This window comes from Chrysemys picta, chromosome 1, assembly GCF_011386835.1.
Source record: "Chrysemys picta bellii isolate R12L10 chromosome 1, ASM1138683v2, whole genome shotgun sequence".
Taxonomy (NCBI): domain Eukaryota; kingdom Metazoa; phylum Chordata; order Testudines; family Emydidae; genus Chrysemys; species Chrysemys picta.
Genome location: NC_088791.1, coordinates 304,055,557 through 304,082,500, shown reverse-complemented (window position 1 = coordinate 304,082,500; position 26,944 = coordinate 304,055,557). Strand labels below are relative to the sequence as shown.

At 40.1% G+C, this 26,944-nt stretch overlaps 1 protein-coding gene across 6 annotated transcripts in view; it reads right to left on the bottom strand.

Annotated features, from left to right (window-relative positions):
• The window catches only part of DCLK1 (doublecortin like kinase 1), a 348,891-nt gene that overhangs the window by 147,599 nt on the left and 174,348 nt on the right, over nucleotides 1-26,944 (bottom strand). For all 6 annotated transcript variants that reach the window (XM_005286604.5, XM_005286601.5, XM_005286603.5 and 3 more), the window contains exon 4: nucleotides 5,570-5,669. In XM_005286604.5, the coding sequence (XP_005286661.1) occupies nucleotides 5,570-5,669 (100 nt within the window). The remainder of the gene's footprint in view (nucleotides 1-5,569; nucleotides 5,670-26,944) is intronic.

The window sequence follows — 26,944 nt, the reverse complement described above, 5'->3', positions numbered from 1 at the left end:
ACATTCAAATAATGAACATATTTATAAAATATTCAAAATGCTAGTGGATAATTCCTGAAGAGGAAAAAAAAATCACTGTTGATATAATATTGAATAATATTCTATTAAATAAAGCCTTTTATATAGCTAACAGTCTGTTCCTAACATTTTAACTTAGGTTATGTTTCTTTTGAGCTTATTCTCTTTTAAACAATTAACTGCAATCCAAGATATTTTTCAATACCACAAGGACAAGAGCAAGTCAATAATGAGCTGTAGTACTCATCATATACTGCCACAAAACTGTTGGAGTGGGACAGTCTTGCATCATGTAGGAAAGTGTACTGAGGACAGCTAACATTTTCTTAAAATAAAAGTTCCTTTTATACAGTAAAAGTCTAGCTCATCATGCCCTAGTTTGTTTCTGCCTCATATACAGAATCTCTCTCTCTCAAGCCTGGTAGTTGACAACATATTAAAACAGGTCTCTGTTGAAAGTACAGTTATATCTCTGAGTCTCGAGAACCCATGGTAATTTTCCCATTGCCAAAGTGTCAGTTTCTGATGGGGGCAGAGTGAGTCAGCCACCCTGCTCCTGCATCCAGCCAAAAAGCTGCTCAACACGTCAGCCTGTGTTCTATAAATCAGAGCAGATGGTGATTATGATTGATTTTTTTCCCCTTTCGGTCTTTCACAGGCAGGACATAATCAAGGTTACAGGAACTTACCAGGTATAAACGCGATGCTGCTAACCTTAATTTTTTTTTTTCCTTTGTGAAATAATCAGATTTTCCTGGCACAACATTTCCTCCTTGCAAGAGGATGTAATAAAGCTGCTGGCACAAAGAACTTAGGCTAAAGACTAATATTGGCCAGCAAGTCAAGGTGAAATAGGTTTCAAAGAGGCCAGTCTTATTTCTTCCCTAGAAGAATGTCATTTTCATCACGGTTTCCATTAACATTAATACCTGTTCTTGTCAAGTGATCTGAACTTGTTTTTGCATCCAGCCTTTCTATATTTGTTGAACTCTGCTTGGCAGCAGATATTAATTTGGCCTGTTTTGCGGTAGCCTCTTTATAGGAGGTGTCTCAATAGGAGATGACCAAGATTTTCACACTTGTACTGTGTGGTGCTTATAAAACTTTGAAGCACTGAACCAACATTAGCAACAGATGAAAATTATACATATCATTACATCACCAACCACACAGCTTTTTACTGAAGTTTTATATTACTAAGAAAGAAGACCTGGCATTGGGAGTTTGTACAAACTCAGGTAGACTCTAGATCTGGCGCCATAGGCTCTCTGTCAACATGAAGTGGTATTATAACAAGCTGTCCTCTTGCCAATACTCTATTCTTTTTATTTATATTATTGTTTAAGAACCCTGTGTTCATCAGGCAATTTTCATCAGCAAACCTGGTAATTTGGGGCTCGAAAGAAGAGTTCCTAAAACAGTGAACTATTCATGTTCCTACCACAAAGATGACTACGGCTATATTCTAAGGTATCAGCAGGAGCGGCGCCAGGGTTTTTGGTGCCCTAGGCGGGGGTTCTTCCGCGCTCCCGGTCATCGTCGTCAATTCTGTGGTGGGGGTGGGGGGTCCTTCCGCGCTCCCGGTCTTCGGGGCACTTCGGTGGCGAGTCCCGGAGCAAGTGAAGGACCTGCCGCAGAATTGCCGCCGAAGACCCGGAGCGCGGAAGAACCCCCCGCCGCCGAATTGCCGCTGAGGGCGGCAAAATGCCGCCCCCCCCCCCCCCCCCAATCCTGGTGCCCTAGGCAACTGCTTAGGTCGCCTAAATGGAAGCGCCAGCCCTGGGTATCAGACACTTGGAATTGGAAAGGCTAATGAGGGTTGGAGAACTGAGGAAGTTTCTTATTTGCTTGATAATCTGACTGAAGTTGAGTCTACTTCATTGATAATCCCTTTTTTCTTTGACCATTTGCCACACAAAAAGAGTCCTGAACTAGGAGATTTTAGTGCATATATTCTATGTTAATGTTTTGCAGTCACAAGATGACACCCTGTGTGTACAGGACCTTGGGAAAGCCAAGACAATGCACAGTTATTTGACCTTTTTGCCAGTTGTTATATAATCCTATTGCCAGCAAACAACCAACTTCAGAAACAAGGTCAATACAGCTCCTTGACTGAAGTACCTGGGCCTCCCACATAGCAGCTACTACAGCTTTCATATGAGATTAAAACAAGTAAGGGAAACATTGAGCTAAGGATGGGCATTTTTCCTGATAAAATAGGAATAAAAGTAAGTAGAACATTAATGTTCAAAAAAGCTTTGCCTATTAATTTCCCACCCTCCACTTTTAGTTCCTCTTCACTTCCTTTTTTCAGGCCAAATTAACACAAGTGTAATTCTTATGATCTGGCTGTAATCAGGAAGTACCAAAGATGTAGTGAAAAAAGCCCCCAACTAAAACCTCTCCAGCGCATCATCAGAGATCTACAACCTATCCTGAAAGATGATCCTTTACTCTCACAGATCTTGGGAGACCGACCTGTCCTCGCTTACAGACAACCCCCCAACCTAAAGCAAATACTCACCAGCAACCACACATCACTGAACAGAAACACTGACCCAGGAACCTATCCTTGTAACAAAGCCCGATGCCAACTCTGTCCACATATCTATTCAAGTGACATCATCATAGGACCTAATCACATCAGCCATACCATCAGGGGCTCGTTCACCTGCACATCTACCAATGTGATATATGCCATCATGTGCCAGCAATGCCCCTCTGCCATGTACATTGGCCAAACCGGACAGTCTCTACGCAAAAGAATTAATGGACACAAATCTGACATCAGGAATCATAATACTCAAAAACCAGTGGGAGAACACTTTAACCTGTCTGGTCATTCTATGACAGACCTGTGGATGGCTATCTTACAACAGAAAAACTTCAAAAACAGACTCCAACGAGAGACAGCTGAGCTGGAATTGATATGCAAACTAGATACAATCAACTCAGGATTGAATAAGGACTGGGAATGGCTGAGCCATTACAAACATTGAATCTATCTCCCCTTGTAAGTATTCTCACACTTCTTAGTCTCTAAGGTGCCACAAGTACTCCTGTTCTTTTTACGGATACAGACTAACACGGCTGCTACTCTGAAATCAATCATTGCTAACAATCTTAATGCAACTCAGACTTTTGATAAATAATTTTTGCACTGTTTCAAAACAAACTTTTTGGAAAGCTCATTTATTTAATTTGTAACAGCTTGAGAGCCCTAGGGAGATTAATGTCTGGGAAATGTGGGTGGGTGTGTCAGCCATCAACTGTAGGCTACTTGGGCAAATTCAGCATAGTAAAAACCTAAGAAAAAATGCTGAACTAATTAAGTGGCTGCAAAACTTCACACCCTGCAATGAAACAGAAATGTATTTTGGGGTCAGATTTTATTATGTTTACTAATTCCTAACATAAAAACTGTGACTGTTCATTGAAGCTCTCTATATTGGAGAATCAAACACAGTGCCCCACTCTGGTAAACTCCCACAAGCAGGTGACGATTTACAGCTCATTTTTATTTTGTCCCTAGACAATAAAGGTTTAAGTGTAAATGTTCCAAAAACACACACTACATCCTTGCAGACAGGATGCTATGTAAGGCAAATTGAACTAGAGAGAGTCAGGCCAAGGCGACACTTTGATAGGAGACCTCCAGAAAATATCTACATGAAGGAGTTTGGGCATGTAGCTGCCACTTTTCCCTCCAAGTCAGATCTGTACAAAGGCCACAGCGTGGTGCTAAGAGACACTGTGCAGCTGCAGATAAGACAAAATGGAGGTCCTGGTCATTAAAGATCACTTGAATCTCTTCACATGAGTAAGTAGTGCTAACGTTGCCCGTCCTGGCTACATTCCAGCTTGGGCATCTGTATTGCTGCCTACTAAATTTCCCTTGCATCTTCAACTCCTGTCCTAAATTTGTCTGTTGTTGTTCAACAGTTACCATACTGCACCTCAGAGGAGGCTACAGTACATGTCCATGTGGGACAGACTAACTCTTGTGTAAAATGTTCACATTAACTCTATAATGAAAGGTTCTATACAGATGTAAGGCATGTGTATGCGAGTGCACGCATGCACTTCAGAATGTTACTTTCCTTGCTTACCAGTATGTATTAACTATTTTTTCACTCACATCTCCCAGCTTATAATATAGGTACTGATAAAGGACTTTTCCCCACCCTCCAAAAGCTCATAAGTCTGGATCCAGATAAGTCCAAAAAAACCCCTCCAAACCTTCCAATTCAATAGGTCCGACAAATACAATTGCATTTTCTATTATATGTTGAATATAAAGATCAGAAAGTAGTGATCTTTAAACATATCTACAATGACTATCTGTGCATTTCTCCTTATTCTAAGCAAAGGACTGTCCTGTAAGACTCAGACATTATGTTATAAATTATTTAAAGGGGGGAAAAGGTGCTGAAGATAGGTATATCTCCATATATCATATCTCCTAGAACTGGAAGGGACCCCGAAAGGTCATCAAGTCCAGCCCCTACCTTCACTAGCAGGACCAAGTACTGATTTTGTCCCAGATCCCTAAGTGGCCCCCTCAAGGATTGAACTCAGAACCCTAGGTTTAACAGGCCAATGCTCAAACCACTGAGCTATCCCTCTCCCCAAGATACATTCATCCAGCTGCTGAGGAAAAAATCTGGACAAGGAGAGGGAAAAACAAGCCCTTTAGTTGGTTCCTGATCTACATCACAAATGAATGAGATAATTTGCAGCCCCCCCTTTTTTTTTTCTTTTGGTATTCCTTATGCACAAGACAACTTGCAGTTTGTTGGCTGCCACTCATGGTCCAGCACTTAGAAACATCCTTTAATATAGGGTAGGCAAGTTCAGACCAGAAACATGTTTTCCTCTAAGGTCTATTTGCTCTAGTGAAGTTACGCAATCAGACTCCGAGAGACTTTACATAGAACACAGATTTCATTTAGTTTTCTATGGGGAGTTTGTCTTAATTTATCAATATTAACTGGCTTCCATATACAACATAGCTTCTTTTTTTCATGCTACTCCTGGGGTGTTACCAAAATCCAGATTCCAAAGATTTAGATGGGAGGGGTTGGGAGGAAAGCAGTTACTGGGATTGGGAGGAAGAGAGACAATTTTAAGCAATTGTGTGATGTCAAAGTAGAATAAGTGTACATGGGAGATAAGCCAAGAAAGACCGGTAGAAGATCTATGACCATTCAAATTTGATTTAAAATAAAGACCATATAAAATAGGAGTTTAGCCATTCACACAACCCCCGTTTCCTATAAAAATTACTATGAACTTGGTTTTATATAGGAATTTGTTGTGAGTTAGCTGATAATAGGCCCTTATTAACCTCATCATAAACTTTCAGTTATTTTTGTTTTCTGTATTAGAAATCAAAATTAAAGAACAGACATCCTGATTTTGTATCTAAAACTAGTATTATAGTCTGATCTGACACCATTTTGGCCTTATTTTACAGGCTAAATAAGATCTGGAAAGCTGCCCCACACTTTAATAGTGTGTCTTTTTTTTAAATGTGCTATTTTCTTACCACTTTCATCTAGCAAGAAATCATCCTGGTAACGGAACTTTTCTGGTCCACATGCAATAAAAATGTCATCATCACCAAAGAAATCCTGAAGGCACATCACCTGCAAAGGAAAAGGAAAGGAATACATTCAACATGGGATCTTTCATAATAATAAATAAATTCCTCCAAGTCTATAGCGGCATGAACACTCTTCAAGTCTAATGAAATCAACAGAGATTCTTCTTCAGAGAAATTTCAAAGCAGTGCTTTGACCATCTGTTATGAGTAAGATACTTTTTTATGGACACTTCTGGAAGAGAGATCTAAAGAAGATAGAATGATGTAAATGTCACATTTACTAAAAGATGTATCACTATGGTATGAGGTTAGAGCCTTCTGTTTACATATGAGGTTGCATTCAGTAGCTACCGGATAATCAATTTGCTTTTACAGTTCACATTTATATTCTTCGACAGCAGGTATATCAGCTAACAGTTTTGCAGGCAAAATTTGCTGTGGCTATTTCAACAAAAGCTGTGTGGCAATGAAGATATGCCTTGTCAGTTTCTCCAGGCTAACTGAAAAGGGGGAAAACCCCATTTTAAGCAGTTACATATTCTCTGCCACTATCCCCTTCACCTCCTCCAAACAGCAACCCATAGAAATGTGAACCACCTTCTAGCAGGCATACCTCTGAGCAATCAAGTCAGTACCAGCCAGGAATTTGACTTCATGTTGTGCAAAAGATTAAAAAAAAAAAAAAAGGCAAGCTGATATAGAAAGTCAAAATTGGGGTAGGGTAGATTAGTGTTCATAGCTGAGATCTCCTTACCCAAGCCATATTTCATTATATTCACTCTTAACTTCGTTTTAAATAAAAGGTTTAATTTTTCCATTCTCTACAATTATTTCACTAACCATCCAGCAAAAGATTGGCAATGTTCCCAAGTTCCGTCTTTTGGCCTTTTTGATCCTGTTTTGACAACTTCTAAAAACAAATTAGAACTCTAACTACCTTTTAAAAAACAAAGGGCACAGTGTGAATTATATAGATTAGCTTAGAGAAGAGCTTTTAAAGTTATATTACTTGTAATATCCTTTTAAGAACTTCAGCATCATTACCCCCTGGTGATTTTATTCTTTTTGATGTGGTAAACAATGATATTCTTTCTGGCTGCCCCACATCTGGCAAAGAATGTGGGACCACATTTTTTTAAATTTTTCTTTATACAATACCTTACAACTAAATATTTTTGTACTGACATCTGGACAGAAGACTTCTATGAAAAGTGTTCATTCATCCAGTCAGCTGCACTGCCAGCAGAGGGAGCAGACTCACTTTTTATGAGTTCCACAATAATATGGGAGAGCAGGTGAATTCAGAATGACAAGATTGGAAGAGGACCAAAGGTGGAAATAGGAGCTGTAATGGTTATCAAGAGAAGAGAGCTGCCCCACTGAACCACGTCATCGTGCCATGCAAAGCAGGAAACCCCTGTCTTCAGTGTCTACTGCATTAAAAGATCCCTACATGACCAAATTAACCTCTGAGGGTGGGAAGGTTTCTGAAGGGATTGTTGTTCTTGTTTTTAGCAGATTGCAAAGGAACATTAATGACTGGAAAGCCAATGGTTATACATCTGTCATGCAGAACCATAATATCATACCCCATGGGGAAAGTTCAAAAGGCTTGGGGATTTTGGAAAGGTAACAGTCTATATATATGGAGAATCTTAAAAACAGATGGATAGCTATACACCTTTTGACCACGCTTGCAAAGCCAGATTTGTGACATAGAATGCTTCAGGATAGATCAGAAGCAGACAAAAAAGGGGTGATTGAGATGCAGTAGTTTGTATCTCTCCACTGACTTGCCACTTAAGCAGCGTAGACAGTTCACATTTTTCGTCCTTATCTTCAAGTCCTTACAACTGCATTTCTATCTAAGTTTTCATACCACACCCATCACCTTGGCATTGATGCACTAGCCTACATGTACAATCTAACCTCTTACTGTGTTCCCCCCTCAATGTATACTCCACCAATGATGCAAGCCTCAAATATCCCTTTTGTCATTTCTTCCTACTTCCCAACTCTATGCTTTTCTTCACACTGCCCCCATTCATGGCACACCCTTCCTAAAAAAATCTGCAAAACCTCAACCCTCTCTTCAGTCAAGTTCCATTTAAAGCACTCATCCTTGCCGCAATATTCACAAACGTGCTGAGTTTTAGAACTTCATTTAAGAAGTGTCAGTAGTCTATTCCCACCTTGTTTCCTGAGTGTGTCTCTTCTAAGTTTTAAGTTTTTTTAGCAGACTTTACTTGTGTGTTTTGTACAGCCCTAAGAACAGTTGCAGACTTTAGCAAATAAGTAATAGTAATCAGAAACCTGTTCACTTGGAGTTTGTCTATACACAAAGTTGCACTGCTTTTACTGCAGGTATGATTTAAAATCACATTTAGTTAATGCATAAAGCTAAATGGAAATTCTAAAAAACAATTTAAACATGGTTTAAAATCGATTTAACTGATGTCTATTAGGAGCCAAATTAAGCTAAAAACAAAATAAGCCACTCAGCTTAAGTAATGCTTTAGCTAAGCTTCATAGGTCAAGATCCAGCCCAAGCTACAGCTTTAAAGTGCTGTCTATATACAGTTGTTTTTAGAGCACTAGCATGAGCTTCCCTAACCCAAGACCATTCACCCGAAATGGAAGACTTGCTCCAAAATTCTGTAGACAAACCCTAAGAAGTCTGGTGACATTCACTTTGCTGAATGATTGCCAGTACCATGTAATGCATTAGGATGGTAAAATTGTAACTGTTTCCATTGTCTGCTCTTGAATAATCATAACACATTCAGAGATAGAAGATGACAGGTTTCAGAGATAGAAGAGACCTCTTACGTCTTCTTGTTCATCCCCCCAGCCAGTGCAAGATTGCTCCCTAAAGTATATTTTTCAGTAGTTTAGTTATAAATGAGTCAACAGATAGGACTTCCCTTGAGAGACTATGCCAGAGAAAGATAAACAAAGTGATCAGCTGTTACACATCCAGAGTGGTTTCTTGGCTTTGTTTGAATCAGAGTAATCAGCCTGCACCTGGCTCCTTTTACAGGTCATTACTGTGAAAGGAGGTGCCCAGCCATACTGACAATGCTTCCAAAAAGTGTTACGTCAAACACTAAAATGCAAATTTTAAAGCAGTCTCTGCCTGCTGTCTTCAAAGTGGACCACGGGAGAATACAGAAAGGCAGCTCCTCTTTAAAGAAAGAGAATCAATCAGACTTCAACTGAAATTCACAGAGCAGTGTGTTTGAATAATTCTCTCAAATCTGAGGAAAGTATACTTCCCTCCCTATTGTCTTTGGCTCAAAGTCTGTTATTCATGCCCACTTCATTAATCTGCCATTACGCACACCTCATCCCTGGAGATCAGGCTGTTTATGGAAAATAAAATTTGCCATTAACATTTATAGACTTCCTTTCCAATGTTCCGGTCCAAGTTATCTTACAAGGCGAAGATTTAGACAAAAGGCATTAGAAGGTATCTGCTGTTTACACATTTCAAAAGCAGGACCGCATAGAATTCATTCTTTTCTGTTGGAATGAAATCTCCATGGTGACAATTGCATCATCAAGCTGTGAAAGCCTTTCAGCAAAGCAGCGTTTTTTATAATGAGATTCTCTTTACAAGAGTGCCCTCTGTAAACGAACAGAAGATGTTACTATAGGCACCGTTTGGTTCAAAACGGCCAAAGCTACATAGCAATTGTGTCTTTAACAGATGCTTGTGGTGTCACATATTAGCCTAATGCCTCAGAAACAAGTAAACAATCTCGCATCTCACATTATTATATCAGCACAAGTCACCATCGTTATAATCAAGAGTCACAGACCTGTGAATTTCTCTACTGAAAAGCCAAAATGCCCTGGTATCCTGCTGCCAATGAGATGTAATCAAGCCTCCACCCCCTCAATCGTGCATTTAACTGGGCACTGCTGTACCAGAGGAGTACAATTCTTCCTGATCCCACCGTTGAACTGTTTGTGCCCTGAATCAGGACGACTGAGAGTTCATTCATGCAATTATTAATTTTAATAGCTGTTCACGTCAATAACTGGCATGTTCCTCAACCTCCATTTTGTGCTGCTGATAACTCACATGTTACTTTGTTTTGTTCAGTGAGGAGTCTTTTCTGAGGAGAGGAAGTCTTCTCCACACTATACCTCGTGCCAGGCTATAATCCCCTACTCGGTCTTTCTGTTGTTGAATTATAGAACACTGTTCCATATTTTTTAAAAAGAGGGAACTTCAGGTGAGATCATGCTTTCTGTAAACAAGTTTGATTTATGATTAATCATGTTTTAAAACTTTCACATCAGCCCTCTAAAGTTTACATCTTTTAAATCCAAGGTAGGGGAGAAGCTGTCAGAAATGTGGGTACTACAAGATACTGTAGGTACCATCCACTGAGCCTGCTACATGAAGCAGGACCTGGATGAAGAGGTTTTTTTTTTTTGGGGGGGGGGGGGGAAGGAGAGGAAAGAAGGGTATCTTGCCAAATATAGTACTCCTCTCCTCCCCCCCCCCCCCCACCCCCGCAAGTTGTTGTCATCATATGGAGTTATCTGTGAACATTGGAGTTTTAAAACTGCTATTAGGGCTGTCTTGTGAAAGGCCCCTCTCAATAAAATAAAGCTTGAACTGGCAGTTAATCAGACATCACTACTGCGTCACGGTAAGCAGCAAGGAACAAATGGCACCGATTCACACCCAAAAGTTCTCCCAAAGAGAGGTTAGCTTACTTCAACAGCTGCACTGTCTACAGCTGCACCAATGCACTACTGCATTGACCGAATACATGGCTCAAGATGACATAAGCTGTCACATGAAAAATGAGCTGTACAGGGACTGAAATCTTGGGGCCTGGTCTGGAACAGACTTCTGATTTATTTCACTGGATTTGCTTCTCCTTATGGATCAAATTTAACTTTTGTCCTCTCTCAAAGTCTTGACATCATACTGTCCCTCCCCACCCTATTTCATCTCCTATAACTCCGATGTTCAAGCCCTGCACTCCGCTAAAATTTTATTTCCCTTTGCACTGTTCATTTAATAAAGTCTCTGGTACTGGCTCCTATGCCTGGAATGTCCTCTCTAACTCTGTACACCATGCTATCTTCCTTTTCTTCCTTCAGTTCCCTACTCAAAACTCACCTCTTCCCATCTTTGTTTTGTCTTCAAGACACCATAATCTTCCCCATCCTACAAGAATCTCAACCCCCCATTCTAGCATCCTCTCTCTCTCCATATATCCAAGCTCCTTCAGAATACTGTCCCTCAGACTCAGACTTTAAGGTCAGATGGGACCATCATGATCATCTAATCTGACCTCTTGCACATTTCAGGATGTCTCTACATCCTCACCACAACTATCTACTCTTATATTCTTATAACTTTTTTATCCCCATAGTATCAGAGAGTCTACTAGAGATCACCAAATACAAGAACTCTTCTTGGCTCTCTGGAGTCTACCTTCCAACTCATTCACCCCACTCACAGAAGGCAATAGCAATCTCTTCCTGACACTCCTCTTCTCCATCCTCAAATAGTGTATCCCAATTTGACACAGTTGATCATAGCTTCTCCTTGAAATTCTCTGCTCTCTAGTTTTAATGGTTCTCCCACCAGCTCACACTGCTCCTTCAGTGCACCTTTGGCATTTCCAGTTTCACTTACCCCATTCTGTCAGTTTCACGGGGTTTTGTCCTTGGCCCCTTCATCTCCTTCCATGGTGAGCTCATTCATTTTAATGGCTTCAACTATCATCCCCATATCAAATATAGGATTCTTCATCCATACTCACATCTGCAACAGTCTCTCTTCTTTCATGTACTATTGCCAATGAAAAATTTCACAGTGGCAAAACCAGAACTCTTAGTCTTCTCTCCTTCCACTAAATTATACCTTTTCCATCAAGGTAGATAACTCCACCAGCCTCATTGTTTCCAAAGCCCATAATCTCAGCACTTTCCTCTTTCTTTCAGTCCTCATTTAGGTTGTTGCTATGTCTTGTCACTTCTTCCTCTTGAAAGGAAAAGACGGTTGCCTGAGGCCCTCTCAACTTCCTGCCATTGAAACATTTCAGTTTTGCTGGAAATTTTTATTTTCTGTCTGAAAATCATTTCCAGCTTAATGGATCCCTGACTCCTCACCAGCCCAGGTTTCCAGGCTTCACAGCTCCGGGGCAGTGCGTGGCAAATGGACTACTGCAGAGCTAGGGCTCCCAGGCTGGCCAGAAGCCCTAGCTTCCAAGCTTCTAGGCTCCCCAAGCTGACCAGTTTCCCACCTGATGTGCTGCTGGGACTCTAGGCAGCCTACAACATTTTGTACAAAATGTTTCTTCATCCTTTTTACAAAATTTTAGAATTCCCATCAATGGGAAATTTCAGTTTTTCATTCAGTTTCAGAACATTAGCTTTGAAGTTTTAGAATTCCACTTTTCAGCCAACTCTAGCTTGTCTGTCTGTCTATCCTTTGATTTTGAACTTCTCGTGACTTGGACTATCCCTTATAGAACAGCTGGAAAGCATCATGTGGAACAAACTGACAGTAACAAATAAATAATAAACCCTGTGCAAAGAGCCATACATACATGTAGCTCTAGTCATAAATAGGGCCAGATACAAAACCTACTGAAGTCAGCAGAAAAATTCTTTACTTTAATAGATTTTGTATCAGACCTACATAGCAACTCCACTACAAGTTGGTATCTCAGATCTGTTTTGTTAACCAGGTTTATAAAAAACAGAGCAACCAACACAACTTCCTCATGAACACATGCTTATGGACCAAGTTCAGGACTGCCACAATTTCTAAAAACTGTTTTGGTCTAGGAATAAGAAGATAGAATCTTCAATATCTAGGAATCTAGCCTGATAGAAATGTAGGATTCTCTCTAATCACTAATCTATTACCAGGCATTCTCTTTTTACACCAAATATGCAGTGCATGCTTTTACACTGCCATTAAAAGGAAAAGCAAATTCACAGTAAAGAAAACCACAGACAATCCTGTTCATAAAAGTCTTACAAATGGACCACTAAACATTTCCCCTTGATAATGAACCATTTGGCCATGTCGGTCATGGGCTTCCTCTACACTGGAGGAAACTAAACCCAGGCTAAATGCCATAAAATATGATCATTTTAATCCCACGACACAATTAATCAGCATGTGGTTGTGAATGAAATTTCACATACAAGAACAAAGGTTGCAATGGGATGAAGACGTAGGAGAAAATACCACTTGGACTTGACATAAGTTATTGCAGTTATGAGGATGGTATTTCAGTACAATCAGGTTTTAAGGTATAGCAATTCTAACAACAAAAGAGATTATAAATAGGCCCAAATAAATGCATCTGAGTGTCTGGTATTCAATTACATGCAGATTAATTTTCCTTTGCCAGATTCACACATTTCTTCTGTTTCAAGTGCAGCGCAGTACTGACATTTGGTGGCCAGACACACCAAGTGTTGAAGAAAATGCCTATGGGACCTAGTGGTTCTCTTATAGCTTTTCCAATCAAGACAATTTTAACGATGATAAACAGGACACACTTACTCTAATTACGAGGAAGTTTAATTATACTCATATGTGGTTGTTTTAAAAAGGAGGTTTCTTATTACTTTGGGGTAAGGCTCACAGATGGCACTTAAATAATTTAAAAGATTAAGACAGGGATAGTTTTCAAACCAGTTCCAGCAGCACTATTTTACATCGCACAGCTCCATGGATTTTTGTTGTTTTATTTTACTAGAAGATTAAATAAAAGTTGTAAAAATGTATGGGTTTCAGGACATGGTAGCTTGAAATATATATACACCTTTACAAAAGGCTATTTTTCCTATTAGAAATAAGTGCAATAATATCATTTCAAGGGGTAAGGGGGAAGAGGAGGGGTTGGGGTTTTTTGTTTTGTTCTGGAATTCTAGAATTTGAGACAAAGGAAAAGAAGTTCAAGCATAGCAAAGTACTCTATACTTAATATAGGTTCTTTATAACAAACAACAACAACAGAACCCCAAACATCTGGTTCAGCCAATCATACCAGTGCTCTCTGGGCCAGTGCAATGTTTATTTTTATGTATTTATTAACTTAAACCATCCTTCCCCTGCTGCGGGCCTCGAGTACACAGGTACCTGCCTCAGAGCATCTGATTAACTACCCTTACAGCTGTCAATATATCTTTTAAAAGTAAACGCTGGTAGCAGCAAAAGTGGGTCAAGAGTGCCTGTGTGAGAGAAAAAAAATCTGTCTTGAATGAAAAGGAGGAAAAAAAAAAAGCCTAGGCAATTTTTAAGACTCCTTTGTTGAACAGCAGAGTGATATTTAGTTTGCAATTTAAGTGGGTTTACAAATGAAACTGCCATTTTTCAGCATTTTGGATCTAATATTCCTCATACTAGCATGCCAGATGTATCTAGACATGAAAACCAATAGCTTAGTTTCGTTTGCACATCACACTGCTGAACATGTATTGAATTTTATTAAGGCAAGTAAGAAGGAACAATCCAGGATTATCATTGTTCATTTTCCACAGGAAACTTCAGCAGATATCATCTGAAACTTCTTCAGTGCATTAAGAGGGGTGGAGAACAATTAGAGAACTGAGCTAGTTTAAAAGAAAAATGAAGTACCAAATTTCTGAGAATTTATAATAAACGTTTTTAACAAGAGAATGGAATGCCTTTTTTAAATTGAAGTCTAAGTACTACTTTAGAAAACATTTTGCAGGGTAAACTTTAGTCATATTAGAAGAACCTAGGTATTGTAGCCTGTCATACTTAAATGTATTAAATGAAAACATAAAATTGGCTTGTTTTATAGCAGTATAAACTGTGCTATATCGTGCATCACTAAGCTTTTCTGTTACTTCTGAAGTAGTTTTAATATAATTTTTCCAAAAATTTGTAGGCTTGGGTTTTGTTTATAAAACTTAGAAGTAAGGTGCATGAAAGAGATACAGGCCAGGGCCAGAGGATGTAGTTTGGGAAGCCAGTTACCTCATTCCATGTGTTCAGGGAAAGCGGATGAAGGTCAGAAAAATAACTGACGCTATCATTGGGAGAAAGGAAGATGGTCTTGAGGAGCAGAGAGTGTCTGTCTGGGAAAGAGAAGTAGAAGCCCCTCCCAGACTATTTCTCCTTTTAAGAGCCTGGGGCCAGAATCTTTGTAGAGAGTGGGTGAGTTATTCGACCCAAATGGGGAGGTGATTATTTAATGAAGAGAGTGATTATTTAACTGGGCAGGTGACTCAAAAGAATCTCCAAGCTCAGTCAAGAAAGGAGCTGCTGAGACTGAGAGGAAAAAAATCAGGACACAGCCACAGGAGAGATGTGAAAACCCTGAACCTGAGGTGAGAGTCTACAGCCCACAGAGATACAGGACTGGAAACACACAGGCCCCAAGGAGGAGGGCTGTGAAGACTCTGAACTTGAGGGAGAGAGTTTACAGATTGGGAGGCCGGGTGAAGAAACACATAGATCCAAGACTGAGGGCTTTGAAACTCTGAATCTAAAAATGGAAGCTTTTTGGTGGGAAACTGGTTAATTTGAAGAAATTAGCCCCAGAAGTTAGCGAATATTGTTCTAGAAGATTGTGTGTGTAAATAGATTATTCTTGGAACTCTGAGGGAAACTGAGGCCAGATGCCTGCAGGGCCATCCCAGATCAGGATGGGGGGTATTCTGGGACAGCACCTGTCTACAGTGCATACAACCAAATCTTTACCGAAATCTACTTCTTCAATGAATCCCCCACATCAGTAAGTATGCTTTATGTTGTTAGAACAGCTTTTAATCAGAAAGTCTTAAATTTTACATAAAGTATATATTATTATTCCCATTTTGCATGGGGAAAGAGAGGTTCAAATAAATATCCAAGGCAGATGATGAGTCAGTGTAGTCTGGAATAGAATCTAGGCCTCCTGATTTAGGGTCTAACCTCCAGATGTTACCAAATCCTTCTAAAATCAGAATGCAGCTGTATGCGCAATTCACCATGGTATGAAAGGTCAGAATTATAAATTTATGCAGTTATATAGGAGTATAAAAATTAGAGATGAAGAACCACCATGTCACCAAGTCCATTTTAAGAAATTTTAAAGCCATTTTAAAAAAATTCTTACACCATGCTTAGTACTCTTGATTCAGGGAAATTGTGATGTGATGCAATGCCTCTGTGGAGACAGCAAGCTATAAGAAGATGTCAGGCAGTATAGGTTTTGTGAAAGCTTAAAGTTGAATCTACCACTCCTTTTACTTGTGGTGCAAGAATATTTCAACATGGTTTCAAGAAGCACAAGGATTGTGTAATGATCAATAAGTATACAAATAATCTCCCTTTTGAAATGTAACTTTCTTCCTTTGAAGACATTTTAATTCTAAAATATTAATGTTCTACTGCAGGCCAACAGCATTTTAATATCTATGACAGAGTTTTCGTGTTAGCTCAGAACTAACAGAGGACTCTAGCAATAGTGTCGTAAACTGCATCTCTTTCAAGCATAATCATTGATAAAAAGAGTATACACCATCACTCAATTATACACAGTCTGGAACTTAAATGAGATGCATGATGCCTTTTGGCTAGATACACATGCTAAGCCAAGTCTCAGTATGCAACACTGGAAAAGGGTGACATGCTTGACTTATAGAAAGCGGAAAAAAGGAAAACAGATGTCAAGGTTTCAACAAGTCATTGTACACTGCAGCTGGAACCCTTACAAAAACAATACAAGCGTGGTGATAATGTAGCATTTCATGTAATAAGGGCAATAAAATAGCAGAAAATGTAAAACCCTGAACTCCAAGGCACCTTCTTCAAATTCCAGAGGGTCAGTTGGGGCTGAATAACAACAATCCTTTCAATAACCAGATCATATGATCTAATTATTAAGACTTTTATGCTCCAGGAAAAGTGAAAATTGAGAGCTTCGCTTTCTTTTAAATGCAGGCTGTAGGCAATAAATCTAAAGTGCAATCCAAAGAGACATTTAGATGTGCTTGAAGTCACTTCTTAGATTGACAATAGTTTCCATTACTACTGCAGACGTTAACAAGACAGATGGAGAGGGTATAAAATAAATATAAGTATCCATGTAAAGAGGCTGTTATTCCAATGATGGGCTTCCCAGGGTATCAAGCCACGAGGGGAGCACTCAGTGTAGACTAAAGTTCTATCCTGGTTATCTGTGACATTGTCTCACTGCTAAGTGTTATACATTCAGCCATGTCCATTCAAAGAGACTGTTTCCAATAGATGCATTACTAAATGATGGGAATGATGAGCTACTGAGCATAACTGAAATCTGGTGGGATATTCTCAAACTGGGAAGTCAGTAGTGTCAATATCAGATAGTTAGACAAAGGGAAAGGAGATGTGGAGGAGTACTGTGCATGTCAGAACTATTTACAATGGTAGTGAGCTACAATTTGACTATTAAAAAAGCAGTACTGAAATTAGATAAAGGGAATGAAAATCAAAAAAGAAAACTATAGAGTCCTTCCTCTGTTGGACCATTTATGAGCAGAGGGGAGTGACAATTAGACAATCTTAAATTCTAATTCTAGCTCTGACAGTGCTTCTCTCTTCTACCCTCAACAAATCACAACTTACCCCCCTCTGTTTCTCCATCTATAAAGTGGGGAGCGTACATATGTATGTCACAGGAATGTTGTGAGGATTCTTGTTTCTAAAGTGCACTGAACATGGAAAGTGCTATATAATGCAAAACCTTATTAAAGAGTATATTCACAGAACGCAGTGATACTCTTGGGGCAGCAAGTTCTAAGGAATTAAAAGATCTAGTGAGTAAGACGGGAAGAAGCACAAAAATCCAGGAATGGGACAAGATCACATCACGCAAAATTGACACCATCAAAACAAGACAAAACAGATTAATTCCTCTGAAAAAGAAACAATGCAAGGAAAAAGCTATGGGGAGTATGGCTTTAGGAGGGAATACTCAAACATTTGAGAGTTAAAAAAAACTGAACATGGAAAGTGCGTGGGGGAAGGCAATCAAAATCATAGATACCGTTAATGTTTGAAGGGAAATACAGTCAGCAGAACACAGAATAAAGTTAATATAGTTGCAGGATCTAAAGGGATTCAAGAGGAGCTCTTCCAAATAAATCAGAAGAAAAAAGTGCTTGGCAGGATGACTCAAAAAATTAACTCCTGTATAACAAACTCATCTATAACAAGAAAAAAAATGGAGAGATTTTAATATTTAAGTAGTAATTAGTTCATCAGAAAAATAGCTCTTTTCTTAAAAGCAGATAATTTTAAGGGTATAAAGTATATTATTCCAGTTAGATGCTGGTTAAGAAAAACTTGGAATAGTATGCAATACTATTGCATTCATCATTATGCTGACAATCACATATTCATTGATTTTACAAGTGAACAGCATTGCATGCAAGGTTAACAAACTACTAGAAAATTCATCCTCTTCTACACACTTTCGGATCATTTTAGTAGTAGCTGTAATATAGTTTAGAAGAAAATGTGAGACAGAAGTGATGTCACGGGAATTTGGGAGCATCATGGTTAAGGCTATGATTTTGTCACTGAGTTCATGTAAATCATGAATTTGAATAAAGTCAGTGAAATCTTGGAAATGGCTGTAAAAACATATTTGATTAGGCGCCCGAACTAAGTGGCATTTCAAACTAGGCATCTGCCTCTATATCTCTGTCAATAGAGGGGAAGACAGTCCAAACCTGAGTGGCACTATTATCCAGTTCACCTAGTTGCAATGCCCAGAGCGGGGAGCTGGCCCCACTGCAGAATGACTGTGGGGTACGTTTGCTCTCCAACTCACCTCCTAACCCACAACTTCTGTGACTTATCTTTTTTTTTTTCCCCCACCTCACACTACAACCATGAAGTTCACTTAAACTTTCCCTGCCAGAATCATAGGCTTAAGCATGGTTCATTCAGGCATAACAGTACATATGTATATTTTCCACAGGCATACACCTGCTATCAGAGCAGCAGTTCTTATTCAAGCCAGTTGTACCAGGGGTACTAGATAGAAGCATTTGCATATTATGTGCATTTAAAAAAAATGTCTGCTGCATAATTGGCTTGAAGAAAACTCCAAGATTCTCACCACTCTTACAGTATGTGTTAAGGTACAACAGCTGGCTAACTAATGGTTTAACTGGAGGTCCTAGCAGTTAGGCAATTCACTATCTGTCCTTGCACAGCTTCAGATTGTTTTGTTTATAAATATTGTCTGTGTTCAGATTCTGTTAGCTACAATCAACACAAGTCTAACCGACCTAAATTCACAGTGATTCACTTGTGTGATCCCTCACCTCTTGGGGAATGATGCGATAAACATGATAAATGTCAGGCTACACAATTTAGCAGAATTTGTTGAGTTTGTAATTCATGCAGGCGGTGTGTTCAAGTATACCAGAGAGATAAAGATGGAATTATGGAAAACTTGGCACCATGTTGTGAAAAAAAATTCGTACCAAAAGTAATTTCAACTTTAATATTGCCCTGCTGTGTGTTTTTTAACACAATAATGTGTCTACTAGTCTGGTAAATACTGAAAGCAGCAGTGTCTCTCAGGCACTACATGCTCAATCCTACTTCCATTGAAATCAAGGGGACCTGCTTCAGGCCCTAACTTCAAAGGTTTTCAGAATGCAACTGAATCTCAGAAAAGGTGATGCCTATAAGCCATGCTGCACTGGGTTGAGATCATGTAAGACATCACAACCTTAGCAGGGTGGCACCTAGACCTTGGTTACACTCGCGGATTCACAGCGCTGCCGCGGCAGCTGCAAGTACTCCACCTCTCCGAGGGGAGTAGCTTGCAGCACTGCGAGCGAGCGTGCAGCGCTGCAGGCGCTGATTACACTGGCGCTTTACAGCGCTGCACTGGCTGCGCTCAGGGGGGGTGTTTTTTCACACCCCTGAGCGCAGCAAGTGCAGCGCTGTGAATTGCCAGTGTAGCCAAGGCCCTAGTCAGTAAGTGGGTCCAAGACATCAAAAGAAAAAACAAAAATGTCACAGCAAGTGGTGAAGGTGATCCAAATAGGTAGCTGTCCTCCTGTAACGAGGTTCCCAGGGTGCAACCTAGACTGTGGGACTGCTGAGCCTTCTGTCCCACCAACCTGGGGTGTCTCTCACAACCTGTGATGCTGTGTCAAGCCACACACCTCTGGCAGGTACTGCTCTTATACAGACATCCACAGGCAGGGACACACCCAACTGAGTTACATGAATGATCTCCCAGCCACTCATGAACCATCAATAGGGAGGCTCCGCCAATTCCCCCCAGCCTTGCACCCCAGAACTCTACCGTCTTGCACTGCTCAGAAGCCTGGCTAGTACAAGTTCATTACCCAGTCCACCCCTCCCTCAATGTGAAAAGGACACATTAGCCTTTGTAAACTGAGCTGAGATTTCCCAAGCACTTCAACCAAAACATAGTTTTGGGTAAAATATAAAACCAATTTATCAACTACAGAAAGTGATTATAAGTAGTAAGCATAGAGATCAAAGTTGGTTACCTAAGAAATAAAAATAAATTTGCAGTCTGAATTCTACAAATTAAACAGGATTTGAATCAAGCAGTGTGTCAGCCTGACAGATGGCACAAACATGTCTCAGATCCTCAATACACAGGCTGGGACTCTTTCCCGGCCTGGGACCACCCTCCCACCGTTCAAAGACTTTGTCCTCCAGGCGTGTCTCCAGGTGTTGAATTGTGGGGTAGTGAGGCCAAGTGATAGTGTCACTTCCCCTCTTTTATAGTTTCTTCCATCTTACTGAAAACATCCCTTGCTGTGACCTGGGGATCAGGAAATCCCCATCGGTCAAGCAGTCTCCATTGTATGCGTGTTATCTCTGAGAAGTCTCCATTGTATATAGTTTCTAGGATAGTGGATTCTTTCCTTGATGGATGTTGATGAGCCATTAACCGCTATTTGGCTACTCCATTGGTGTATCTGAAATGCTGGTTGTGGGTGTTCCCAACCTCACAACATATTTCAACAACACACATAGCAAAACTTCATAACTTCACATAAAATGATAGCACATACAATCCAACAGGATAGTAATATTCAACAGATCAAGACTTTTACAATGATACCTCAGAAAGCATACTTTGTACAACAGTATTAATTATACAACAGTGGTCCATATGAGGGTTCCAGGGTGCTGCTTTGAGAGTTGCTCACCTCCCCGCAGATAGGCTGAACCCAGAACCAGAATAGTTCGTGGACACTGATGTTGGAATTCTTGTAAAAGAAACAACCCTGGGTCTATCCCACTTGTAGTCATTAAAGCTCTTTCCACAATAGTACAGAGTTCTCTGGCATCTGGTCAGGATCCTGGAATAACAAACTCCAGGTCAATGGAAGTTTACCTATGTTCTCTGGGGGTGACTAGCAGGTTCAGATGAGAGGCCTGGGGAAGAAGTCACAGGGGATAGGAGGCAGCAGAGCAGAACATGGTGAGGCCACTTGCTCTGCTAACTTTGGCACCTTCCCCAGACCTTCCTAAGTCCTGAACAGAGCAGAGCTCCACTTCTCAAATTTTATATTCTTCTAAACTATAGGTTTTTGCAAGCCCTAGTAATAATCACTCCATCAATTCTAGAACTAGAAATGCCAAAGATATAGTTTTACTGATATTGTAGAGGATTTTGCCCTTTACAAAATCAGCCTGTGACCGGACAGCTATCCCCCAGCTGAGTGTGATGATGACCCCTGACTGCAGGAGATCAGAGAGGACTACTTGAAGTAAGCTGTGAACTCAGTCTGGGGGAGGAGACCCAGGAGAGGAGCAAAGGGAGTTTCTTCTCTGGGAAAGGCACAGGGAAGCCAGGCTTGAAGAGACTCACAAAGAACAGGCTAGGATCCAGGTGGGTGGGTGGAGAAAGGCCCTAAGGAGCAGGGAGACTACTGAGGTAAACTGCCACAGTCCCTGAGGAAGGGAGGCAGTGGGGAATTGCTGCTGGGGAAGCAGCAGCAGCATAGGAAGAACTCTGCAGGGCTCAGGGGTAGGGGCAAAAGCAGAAGAATTTAGAGTATCCCGTGAGGTGCAGAAGAATTATTAGTTTGAATATTTATCTAGATTTATAATTGGACCTTTGTTACCCCAGAAGAAATTTTAAGTGACCTGATCAGATGGCCAGGCCAGCTAAGACCCAGACATAGACAGGACCTCATAGGGCCATGGAAGTGGCCACCAAGGGCATTTGAGGCAAAGACCCCTGCAACATAGCACACTGACACCAGGGGGTACTAGAACAGTAAGAACAATCACTTACAACCAATAATTTTCAGCAAATCCACCTGTGACTCAGTGGAAGATCTAGGTGCTTGCTTGCCACATACTGCAGAAGCCTCTTGGGTTTGGAACGAGTTTTCAATTTCTGTCCTGGAACAGTTATATATGGCTGTATTTTCAAGGCCACGTGCTAAATCTCCAAAGAAGGCAGGGCAATTCAACTGGGTAACATCAAGAATATGAATATTTTAACTGCACCTTATTTACATAGCATTGTAATGTCCAACCGTTCAATCACACCATATTTACTATGTAGCAGAAGAGTAATTACACACTATTACAAGATGACTACATGATTGTTTTTCTCAATGTAAATTAGGTGGTAATTACTTTTTGATCTGCTTACTCTGTAATTGCTATGTAGTTGCAATTACTGACAATGTGTAGCCATTTGTAAGATAAATTAAGTCATCTGGACAAGAAATAAATAGACCAAACACTCACCTATCCTTGAAGTCCCCTCTTCCCTTAAATTGGATACATTCCATTCAACTCAAAAAATTCCCATCTACCTCCCTTATCACATTTGTGGACATGGTTCCTTAGCCCTTCTTCCAATGAGATCAGGATCTCCATGTAACCCTCTCCTACCTCTGCAGAAGTCACCAGGGGGCTGCCTGTTTCCCTCTTTTGCAATAAAAAGTATCCTGAGAACATACAAAATCCCTCTCTCCTCACAAGATTAGCAGTTTGGTGTGAATAAACTCTTGGTGGAAACTCAAAGAGAATTGCCCCAGAGCAGCGCGATATTTATCGGAGAGCAAAACCAAGGCACAAAAGATAGGCTGCTGGGTCCTTCTACCTGGCCATACATGTCAGGAGGAGCAGGAGCTTAGGCATCAGTCTTCCCTTGAAGATGCTAGGGGGACAGCTGTTTAAGCTTCCCCCTCTCAGATCTGACATACCTAGAGAGGGTGAATCTAGGTCTCTTTCCCTCCTCCCAATTCTAAATTCTATTTTAGATTCTAAATTCTATTCTAGATTCTAAAACTATTGCTGGGAGGGGGAGGGGTAACAGAGGCATCATGTGCATCTCTCATTGGAAGCTTGTCTGCCATCAGAGAGGTGAGAGAGGGGAATGGAAACCACTGTTTTGTTGAGAAGAGTGTCTTGGAGAGTCTCATGCAACAAGACGACGCTCCAAAGTTTACATTTCAACTGAACCCCCACACACCTTTTGAACTTTCTCATCAGTAATTATTAGGGATGCAAGCAAATATTAATAACTATTACAAAAAATATGGCATCAATTCTTTTTTCAATGTTCCAAGTGTTGTAGGGAAATCTAGACAGAGAGAATGCACTATTTTTAATATTTGTTAAGAGGCTTGGATAGACACAAAACACTAACCATCATGTATCTCTTCATCTTTAACAGCAGCAAAGAGTCCTGTGGCACTTTATAGACTAACAGACATATTGGAGCATGAGCTTTCATGGGTGAATACCCACTTTGTCGGTTGCATCCGAAGAAGGGGGTATTCACCCACAAAAGCTCATGCGCCAATATGTCTGTTAGTCTATAAGGTGCCACAGGACTCTTTGCTGCTTTTACAGATCCAGACTAACACGGCTACCCCTCTGATATTCATCTTTACATTACTTCACACAACAATAACTGAGACAGAACGGTCACCCTAACTATACACAGCACTGTTGAATTTGCTATAGTGTTACCATGTGTGTTCAGGAAAGTAAATACTTTTTTTAAAAATGAAGAGTTTAAATAGTTCCATGACTCTTTAAACTGGCCCAACTGGGATGTCACTAAACCTTTAATTATCCCATGTAGATTTCAAATGCTCTGTTTTACTGACTCACTATCAATTATATGAAAGACTTGCCCTGTTTCGTGTGAACTGATTTTCTGACTTCTAGAACTCAAATATTTAGCGCAGTATGATCTTTCTTGCTGTGATCCTGCATATACACCCATACTGTACATCCAAATATGTGGGAGCGAGAAATCCTTACTTGTCACATGTGGTTTCTAATTTACTATGAACATGAAATGTTGCTATCTACCTAAACAGCCTGTACTCAGTGTTGTAATCTTCTGTTTACACACAAGGTGGAGCTGTGGCTTAACAAATGTGTTTCAGTTTTTCAGCTCGCTAAAATGGTAAGAGAATATTACACATCCATCATTTCAAGTTAAATGCCCAAAATGCTGTAAATTATTTAATGAACAAGCCACAACATACAAATACTACAGATCTTTTTAGCACTGCAAAAATTCAATTTGCTGGAGAGGGTAAGTCTCTACGTGAAATAATGAGGACAGGAAGAGAAGAAAAGGAATAATGTTCCTCCAGATAATGTTTGAAAAATTGAAACAATCTAGAAGCAATTCACTGACAAATAAGTGACGCAAACTCCTCATTATTTTCCTTCTCCCAGTGTAAGTAATCTACACGGTCAACAAATTCTGAGAATCCTCTGATTTGTCATTGCTTTACACTGTCCATCCAAGAAGCCTTGATTTCATAATCAACACCCTTCTGTCCAGATATGACTAGGAAAAATTACTTTGAAATCCCATCAAGAATTTTTTCCCCTTCAGTGATTTAAATGACGTCTCCCCCCCCCCAGGAGACGTGCATTGCAGATCTCCAAGCTTGATGACTTAAGAAAAATAAGAAATCTCTTGTTTTCAGACTTTAGGGAGTTTAGGGACCCAAATTTTGCCTGTCTGCCACTCTCACCACTTCCAAATTCCTGAACTTGCTTTTCTAGAAGTTGTACTCATTCATGAGTGATCATGAGAGAGGAGACTCATGAGTCACATTTTTTCCTTCACTTCATTCTCTCCTCTTACCCAGTATTTTTAGCTTCTCCTCCCCCTTTCACCTCTTCAAACCCCTATCATTAATTTTCCTTTTCAAGTTAATCAAGAAGAACATTAAAGTCCCTACCTGCCAGAATGAGCAATGTCTTTGTGAAGCATCTTTTATCTCTATGGTAACATGAGACAAGAAGCACTACAACAAAATACAATAATTATCATGACCTGTGGATATTGATCCAGACACAAATGTGTGAATGAATGAACATGCACCTTGGATGTAGCCAATGAGTAGTCCCACTGGAATCAATATAAGAATCAATATAAGAAATGGTGCCCTGAGGAAGTCAATGGGACCACTGATGTGCTAAAATATAAGCATGTGTTTAAGTGCTTTGTGGGATTAGGGCAAAAGTGCTCATCACATTGCAGAACTGAACCCATAATGCATATTAATATAGAACAGAAAGCAAATAGCCGCAAACCATACTGTTTTAAAAATAGAAAAATCTCCTGGCAGGTACTTGATTTCTCAGTCCATTTGCAAGTGGCTCAGCTCCTCCTCAGAGGACTCTTTCTCAAAGTGAGTTTATATAAATAAAAAATAAAAAGAAAATGAAGTGATTTTCTTGCCCCTCATTTGCATGAGACATACCTCAGCACCATAGCTCCTTCCCGTTCTCCCCACGTTCTGTGAAAGTAAGTTCTTTATGTAAATCTCAGAACCCTTGCCAGGACCCCAGACTACAAACTTATCTGCCTTAGCGGACTACAATTCCCAGAAATCCCTGAGCTAGCTTTGTTCCTCCATAGTGAGGGGAGAGACAAGTTTAGCCCACGGGGCTCCAACTCCTTCCTAAACCTTGACGGGCTGGCACACATCAACCATATCTAAGGAAAACAAACCCTTTCAACTTTTCCCTTTTCTCCCCTTCCAAGTTCAGAGCCTTAGTCCTGGTCTATGCTACAAACTTATGACAGTACAACCACGTCACTCAGGGTGTGGGAAATCCACATTCCTGAATGCCACAGTTATACTGACCTAACTTCTCATGTAGACAGCATGATGTTGGGAGGGCTTCTCCCTTCAACACAGCTACTGCCTCTCGGAGAGGTGGCGTAGGTAGCGTCTTCACTAAGCATTACAGCAGTCTTCACAAGTGCAGTAAGTGTAGACAAGTCCTACATACCTGGGTGCAGTTAATAAGCTGTTAAGAATCCTGGAACAAATAGATTGGGGCCTTTGTTCTGTACTCATACAAGTGAAACATGGAGCTTGCTATGGATTGGCATATTAAACGAGGTTTCATTATTTGTGTGTGTTTGTGTTCTAATAATTAAAAAAACAACGCCCCAGATAGGAAAAAATAAAGCGACCCAGTCATAAGACTGCACCTTTTGCCGCACACCACTCATTTTCCACAAACTGAAGTCTGGAACTAGTCTGGCGAGAATGTAGAAATTAGTATTTTCTCTCACATATTCACCTCAGCTACCGAAAAATTGAGCAAGAATTTAATACATTATTAAATGTCTCAACATATTAAATATAGTGAAGGTGGTAGGCCACTGCTACTTTTGAATACTGTGTAGTAGTTTTATAATTGGAATACCATGTTTTCTATTGTGCTGTGCCAATTTTGGATTCTTTAATTTCACAAACAATATCCCACTAGACCAAACATTTGTGCATTTTTGAAAAAACCTGCCCCACTAAAAATATAATGGTGCACTTTTTAGTTCTATACTTTGTTAAATCCGTTTTATAATAAAATACCTTAAGTTACAGCAATTGGTTACTTTCTTGTTACAGTCTTAAACTGCAGTGTCTTGATAAATAGATGTTTCCATGGAGATGGCAAATGAATATTACCCACCCTTGCAATGAGCTTCTGATTTCATCTTGAACTATTAGCTTTCAAACCACAGCTCATTCATTATTCATTTGCAGCAAGGAAATGGCTGAAACCCAGAACATTACAGCAGATTAAAATCTGTGCATGCAGTCTAGAGGAAAATGCATTTACCAGCACACAAAATGAAGAAAACTTATTGGTGTTAAAACAACTCTTTCAGAAGATTTTCTAAATCTCTACACAAATTATTCCTTCAACTAAAGGCATGCATACAGGGCCGGCTCTAGGCACCAGCAAAACAAGCTGGTGCTTGGGGCGGCACATTTTTAGGGGCGGCATAGCCGGCGCCAGAATGCCGCCCCTAA